Source organism: Tupaia chinensis, unplaced genomic scaffold (genome assembly GCF_000334495.1).
Source record: "Tupaia chinensis unplaced genomic scaffold, TupChi_1.0 Scaffold000568_1, whole genome shotgun sequence".
NCBI classification, from domain to species: Eukaryota; Metazoa; Chordata; class Mammalia; order Scandentia; family Tupaiidae; genus Tupaia; species Tupaia belangeri.
In genome coordinates, this window is record NW_006160082.1 from 660,707 (window position 1) to 668,302 (window position 7,596).

General features: G+C 52.5%; 1 protein-coding gene across 4 annotated transcripts in view; it reads left to right on the top strand.

The window, feature by feature from the left end:
• Positions 1–208: 208 nt before the first annotated feature.
• TTC7B (tetratricopeptide repeat domain 7B) overlaps positions 209–7,596 on the top strand; it is a 272,398-nt gene continuing 265,010 nt past the window's right edge. For 3 of the 4 annotated variants that reach the window (XM_014591391.2, XM_014591392.2, XM_014591394.2), the window contains exons 1-2: positions 209–358; positions 5,731–5,899. In XM_014591391.2, coding sequence (XP_014446877.1) covers positions 209–358; positions 5,731–5,899 — 319 coding nt within the window. The remainder of the gene's footprint in view (positions 359–5,730; positions 5,900–7,596) is intronic. The other variant, XM_014591393.2, reaches the window with a different exon arrangement.

Here is a 7,596-nt window from a genome sequence, read left to right on the forward strand (position 1 = left end):
CTGGTCTCAACGGGAACATTCTTCACTCGCTATAAGACAGTGCTCACTCGGAGCCTGTTGAAGGTCATGAAGTTCCAGAAGTCTCTTTTAGGCTAGAGCCTGGGGTGTGGTGGTTCTGAGGTCCCTGGTGGGGGTGTCAGGGGGGGTGTCCCAGTACATAGACCGCTTCTTGCTTCATTTAGCTTCTCACCTTGGTTTTGCAGATGACATGGCAGAACTGCTCCTCGGGGAGTCGAAGCTGGAGCAGTACCTGAAGGAGCACCCCCTACGGCAGGGGGCCAGGCCCCGAGGCCCCAGGCCCCAGCTGACTGAGGTTCGCAAGCATCTGACCGCTGCCCTGGACCGAGGGAACCTCAAGGTACCGTAGGCTTCTGGGACGGCTAGGGATGAGGGGTTCTAAGGGGGTGCTGGGAGCACCTTTCTGGACAGTGATGGGCCAGCTCCTTGTGTGATTGACAGCTCGACCCCTAGGTTGGCTGACCACCTGTGGGGGTTTCCAGCCCATTAGGGCCTCTGGTGAGAGTATTCAGTGACAATCCACCTGAACAATGACACTCATCTCCCCAAGTGCTTGAAATTAAGCTGTCACGTGTGGCCCAGAGCTCAGCATGACACTGCCCCACTCGAGAGAAGACAGAAGTTGGTTAGGGGTGTTGCTTTACCCTCGATTTCCCATGGGCTTCACCAGTGTGACAGGCACTGTGGCCCAGAGCCACAGGGGTTATGCTGGTGCAGTAGCCCTGGCTCCTCAGGGCGGAGGGGACCAGGAACACGCCCATCCCGAGCAGGGACCCTGCTCCTCGTGGCCCAGGAAATCTTAGGTGCTGCCCCTCCGCGTGTCTGCTCTGGCCCAGTCTCCGTCCGCGCTCAGGGTTCCTTGCCTTCTTGGTGTCCTGCCTAGCTTGTTCCAGTGAGTCTCTGCTGTTGTCTCTTGCTTTCCAAAGGGCCATCTATCCCTTGCTCGCCTTCCTCTCCCCTCCCTTCCCTTCTTTCTCTTCTCCCTTCCCCTTCCCCGCGGCTCACACTTCCTGGGCTTCCAACACTCCCCACTCTGAACTCTGGCTCTGGCTCACCCTTCCTCCTCATCTTTAGGGCATCTTATTCCCCAGGACATATTTCCACAGAGGACAGACAGTTTTTGGTGAACTCTGGGAGCTCTGACTACTTTTCCTGTTTAAAAATTAAAAAAAAAAGTTTTTTTTTATTTTGCCAGAGGTTCTGTGCCCTCACCAGACAGAAAGACAGGGAGACTGAGAGTGGCGTAGAAGCACTCCCCATTAGGTGTGTCACACTGCAATCCTTTCTGCTCCTTTTTTCCATCCTGTCGGGATTTTGGGCACACATGCATGTGTACCCAGCATCCTTCAAGTTGCCAGGGCCAGGATTTGAACTTCTGTCAGCCATATGGGATGTGACTTACTGAACTACAAGCCCCTGGAGCCAACCCTTCTTTCCCCTTTCAAGCTTGATGGTTTCTCTTCCATTTTTCTTCTCTTCCCGTCTGACTCCTCAGAGGCGAAGTCCTTGGTCGTTCCTCCCGTCTGTTGGTGCATGTATCACCCAGCAGCCAGGTTTTCTGTGGCTTTACTGCTCGTATCTGTATTGGGGACTTGTGCCTGTGTGACCCTGGAAGGTCACCTCTCTCTCTGGGGCTCAGTTTCTGCAGGTTTCAAGGGGCAGGCTCTTGGAGGTGTGAGTTCGGACCCTCCAGCTCCTGTCTACACCAAGTCTGTGAGCTCTCATTCTGAGATGCCCTTCTTCTTTGGGCTCTGGCCACCTCCTTGGCCCTGTGGCAGTGGAAGGCTTGGATGACATTTAGATAAGTTAGTGTGAGCGTCTGTCAGATGTGTAAGAATAGGCTTCTGGAAACCCTGACGGAGAGCCATCTTTGGAGCAGTCTGTGTGAGTCTGTCTGCCTGGAGTGCACTGCAGCCTCTAGGCAGTTGGCTTGAAGGATCACCTCAAACACAGGAAGCCCATGCTCTCAAGGACTCGCTGCTGCATTTGGGCTTCAGAAGCAGGTCTTCTCTTCTCCTGGTCAGCTTCTTCCTAAGGGCTGTGCCACACTTTGGCTCAAAGTCAGGGAGCATGATCTCTGTGTCAACTATTCTTAACCAGGGAGGTTCTGGTGACACTGCTGGTGGGTCTTGTTGGTAGGGGATACCTGGAGGCCACAGTTCACAGTGATGGCCCATCAAACTCCAGTGTCTTGCTGGGAGGTATGAAGATGTGCAGTGTGTAAAGGGGAGACATCTAACTTGTTTCTTTCCCGTGTCTATCGCCCCAACTTGATCTTGAAAAATTAGCCTTTTATGGGACCAGCAGATGAGGTAATGGTTATGTCACTGGATATAACTGCGGACTGCGGTTTGAGTACCGAACCTGGAGGCTTGAAACTCACACTGGGCACATGTGCATGCGTGCCCCAAATCCTGAGAGTAGAACGGAGGAGAAGGGATTATGGCATGGCTGCCAGGGTGATTTCTCACTTTCTGTCTTTCCAGTGAGCTCACACATGCTCTAGAGCAGAAAGAGAGAGAGAGAGAGAGAGAGAGATTAGCCTTTTTTTTTTTTTTTTTAGAGATTTTCACTGTAGGGCGCGTGCGCTCGCCAGACAAACAGAGACAGACAGAGAGACAGAAAGCGAGAAATCACCCCCCAGGGGGGATGGTCACGCCACAATCCCTTCTCCTCCATTCTCCTCTCGGGATCTTGGGCACGCACGCACGCACACACGCCCGGCGTGAGTTTTAAGCCACCGGGTCCGGGACACGAACCACGGTCGACTACATGGGAGTCCAGCGACATAGCCATTACGCTAACTGCTGGTTCCCGAGATTAGCCTTTTATTTCCCCCAGATGCTGATAGTTTTCCCCTGCATCTTCTACGACCCAGTGTGGTGGTAAGAACATTGAATTTCAAGTTAACATTCTGGAGTTTGGCGTGTAGATTACATTTCACTAAAAGCCCATGAGCAGTCCCAGTCCTGGATTTATAAGATGTGTGATCTTGGGAAGTTGCTTAACCTCTCTGGGCTTCCTGTTTCTCAGCTGTGACTCTTCTCAGCTCACAGTTGTGTTGAGTCTCGAATGTGGGAGTCCCTTCAGAAATGTACAACATGGACACATGGCATTTACTGCAGTCTTATTGGTTCCACCTCGAGAGTCTTCCTCTCATTGCTGTGTTTTAGCTTCTTCCACTTTATGAGGAGTGTTCCAGAGTCACACAACTTCTGCATGTGTGTTGCCCACTCACCGGCTAATGGGAAACATCCTCTTCCCGTGACCTGAGTGGGTTGAGCGTGGACGGGCAGAGTGAGCTAGCCCCGAGGCGGAATGGAAAGGCCCTGGGTTCAGAGTCAGGAGCCCAGCCTCTCAGTGAGAGCAACAAAAGCTGTCTGAGCTCAGCCAGGGCTGCGCTTCCCCTCCCAGGCGACTGCGCGGCCCTGATCACCTGCGCCCTCTGCCGCATGGCGCCGCAGGTGGATTCGCACAGCCCACGTCTACACTGGGCCTTAGATTTGTAATTCTCTTCAGTTGATTTTCCATCTTGTCCTTCAGCTTGTGTTTTTATTATTTTTTTTTTTAAAAATTTTTTTCCATAGGGTGCATGTGCTCCCTGGAGATAGAGTAAGACAGTGAGAGGGAAAGTGAGAGATCCCCCCGGGGGGATGGCTACACTGCAATCCATTCTCTTCCATTCTCCTCTTGAGATTTGGGGGCATGCACAGGCTCCCAGCGTGATTTTCAAGCCACCGGGTCCGAGACTTGACCCACCGGTGGCCGTGCGGGTATGCAGCACGTTAACCACCATGCTACCTGCTGGCCCCTGTTTTTTTTTGTTTTGGCAAAATATGCATAACATGGAATGTAACAGCATAGCACTCTTCTAGGGTATAGGTCATTGGCATTACGTACTGTGCCCCGTCACCACCAGCCGTCTCCAGAGCACTTTCATCTTCCCAGCCTGAACCTCGGTACCTGTTCAGCACTGACCTCTTATTCTCTATTCCTCTTTCAGTTTGCTTTTAAGCCGATGGCTCACAGATGCTGAGGGGCTTGGGGAAGGACGGAGGACACCACAGACTCTCCGAGACAGCCTCTCGAAATAGCCAAGCATGTCCCCTGGCATAAGGACCTTTCTCATTGTTCTTTTCTTCTTTTTCTGTGTCTGCTTTGATTTCTCTGTTCCTAAATAGAATTCTATGTCTTGCATAGGCACCTCCCCCTCAGGCCACTCCTAAACCCTGCTGGCTCCTTTGATCCTCCTTGCCCATCCTCCCGTCCTCTCCAGGGCTGTCTGCCGTCCCTGCTCCCGTGTAAGAAATGCCCGGAAACCGACCACCTGGCCAGAGGGGCAGCCACACCCCGCTCAGTCTCCTTGTCTGCCTTGTCCCAGCTGTGGGTTCCAAGGGAGTGCAGCTCACAGTGTGCTTCTGGAAGTGGAAACATTTAGCCTTGAATAGCCTGGACTCAGAGAGGGCCTGCAAGAGGGTGATAAATCTGTTTCCTTATATAGAAGGCTAGGTTGCCTCTTCTTCTGTTTTTTTCTTTTTAGTTTTTTTCCATAGGGTGTGTGTGCTCACTGGAGAGAGACAGAGATAGTGAGAGGGAAAGTGAGAAATCACCCCCTGATGGAGGATGGCCATGCTGCAGTCTCTTCTCCATTCTCCTCTTGGGATTTTGTGCACACACGCACATGCACCTAGTGTGATTTTTCAAGTTTCTGGTTCTGGGACTCAAACCATGGTTGGCCGTGTGGGAGTCCAGCATGCAATTACCAGCCACCCACTGGCCCCAGGGTTACCTCTTCTTTCCCCAGCTGATGGGGGTAGGGAGGGCAGAAGATGGGACTGGTGGGGGTACACTGGGGGAGCCTGACAGAGCCACGACAGTACCCAGCCTCTAGGGAAAAAAGCAGGGTCAGTCACTCCAGCTGACAGGCATGAAGACTCAGTGAGGGAAGTTCACCTCTGGGAAGAAAGCAAGTCCCTATCCCACAGCCACTTATGAAGCTGACCTTGGGTCGTCTGGTTCCAGTCCTGCAGTGCATCTCCAGTGCCACGGCAACAGCATCCACAGCTGTCTGGCAGCCTCCTCGAGACAGGTGCTCAGGTCTAACTCCTGAAGCAGTCCTTTCACGCTGGGCCCGGCCCAGCCCAGGGACTGAGGGGTGCTGCAGAGTTTTGGTCTGGTTTGTTCTTTTGGCAACAGATTTACTGAAATGCCATCCCCATGCCACACAGTTCACCCATTTAAAGTGTGTCACTCAGTGTTTTTTTTTAGCACATTCACGAAGTTGTGCGACCATCATGCCAATCAATAATAGAATATTTCCATCACCCCAGAAAGAAAGCCGTAGCCATTAGTGACCATCCCTCCTCCCCCGAGCCCTTGGCAAGCACTAATCTACTTTCCCACTGCATAGACCTGACTCTTCTACTCATTTCATAGAACTGGAGTCCGTGGCACGCGGCCTTCTGTCCTGGCTTTCCTGCTCGCCATGGTGCTCTGAGTTCGTCCGTGGCAGTGTGCGTCAGCGCCCCATTCTTCACTGTGACCGAGTCACCGCTTCCCACCCTGGCCATTGTGACTAATGCTGCCGCAGATGCTCGTGTGCCATGATCGTCCGGGGCGCTGCCCGGTTATCTAGCAGCAGATGGCTGGGCCCACGGGAGCACCACACACAATATTGTAGGAAAATGTTCTATTCTCTCTGTTTGTTTCTAGTCAGAATTCCTACAAGAATCCAATCTGATCATGGCCAAGTTGAATTATGTGGAAGGCGATTATAAAGAAGCTCTCAACATCTATGCCCGGGTGGGCCTCGATGACCTGGCCCTGACGGCCGTGCCCCCGTACAGGCTGCGGATGATCGCGGAGGCCTACGCTACCAAAGGTGAGGCCGTGCGGTGCTTTCTCAGCGTCGCGTTCTTGGGAGCCAGCACAGCCTCTCTGAAGCCTCCCATTTGGCCCCTTGACTGGTGATGAACTCGGCCTTTCCCTGCAAGGCCATTGGAGTCATCCCTACCATGTATCCTGGGACTTTTTTTTTTTTTTTTTTAATTTTTGCTATAGGGTATGTGCATTTGCCAGAGAGAGACAGAGACAGAGAAAAGGAAAGTGAGAAATCACCTCCCAGGGGAAATGGCGTGCTGCAAACCCTTGTCCTACATTCTCCTCTCAGAATTTTGAGTGTGCATGTACATGCACCCAGCATGATTTTCAAGCCTCTGGGCCTGGGGCTCGAACCACAGTCAGCCATGTGAGAGTCCAGCACCTTTACTACCATGCTACCTGCTGGCCTTACGACTGGGTCATTTTAAGCTCAGCAATATACCGTCTCCTGCCTCTGTTCTTCAGTTATCCCTGAATGGAATGAAGACACCTGAGTAAAGCTTCTCACTAATTAGTATTCAGTTAAAGCAGGGCCTTCTCAGTAACCAAGGCACTGCACAGCGTACGTAGGGAGTCACGCCATCTGATCAGCTGGCCACATGGCCGGCCACGTGTTTGCTCGTCATGAGCCTCTGGTTCATTAGGGCTAATTGGTGGGTACGTGGCAATCGCTGCTCTCCAGTGGCTAACTGTGTACTTATTCTGGGGAGAAGGAAGTGTAAATATCCTGTCTGCGGCCCTGAGGGGTGTGTAACCTAGGGCTAGAGAGTGCAGTCCTGTGGAAAGAGAAGTGACAGAGAGGCGGGACACACGGTTTATGTGACCTTCCCAAGCTGCCACCTCCTCTTCTGTAATGACACAATCATGTCCACGTCACTGTCATTATGAGTAAGCCAGATAGCGTCTATAAAGTACGTAACATAGTACCTGGCACATATTAAATGCTTAGTTAATAAGTGATACTATAAAATGTCGGCCCCAAACAGAGCAGCAAATAGCAAAAGCAAAGAATGGGTGACATGGTAGTCGAGGCCGGGAAGTCACAAGTAGGGCCAGCAAGGCTTCCTGGAGGAGGAAATGGACTTCTTAAGGCCATGGCAAGAAGAGGACTCTCTAGTCAGCTCCTCTCCTTCCTGCCTCCCACTGTCAAGCCACACATTGTGACAGCTACAGCAGCCAGGGCGCTGGTGGCCTGACCCTTCAGAAGAGCACGAGCTGGCCGCTTGTGTGCTCCCGGCATTTCTGGCTGAGACTGAAGCAGGGGCTGCTGGTGGTCCAGCCCTGGGACTCGATTGTCCCAGGCAGTATTGAACAAAGCCCAGCCCAAAATGTACCTCTTAAGAGCTTCATGATGGGGATGATGTGTTTACCCAGTTTCTTGGGGGCCTCAAGGACAGCCAGGTTCATCTATTGGTAATTCATTTTCTAAAAAGCCCCTGCAGGCTGGAAAAAGATGCTGTTGCTCCTGATAGGGTACTCTGGCAGCATAAGGGGTGCGGTCCTTGAGGCTGACTCTGGGGTCCTGGAGCATCTGCTTTGTTTGCATCTGTCTGAGTGGCATTGGGGGTGCAGTCTGTGCCCACAGCTGCTGTCTCTCTCTGCCACTCACTGGGCCACGTCTCATGCCTTAGGCTTCTGGGAGCTGTGTGCGTGTGTGTGTGTGTGTGTGTGTGTGTGTGCGTGCACGTGTGCATGTGT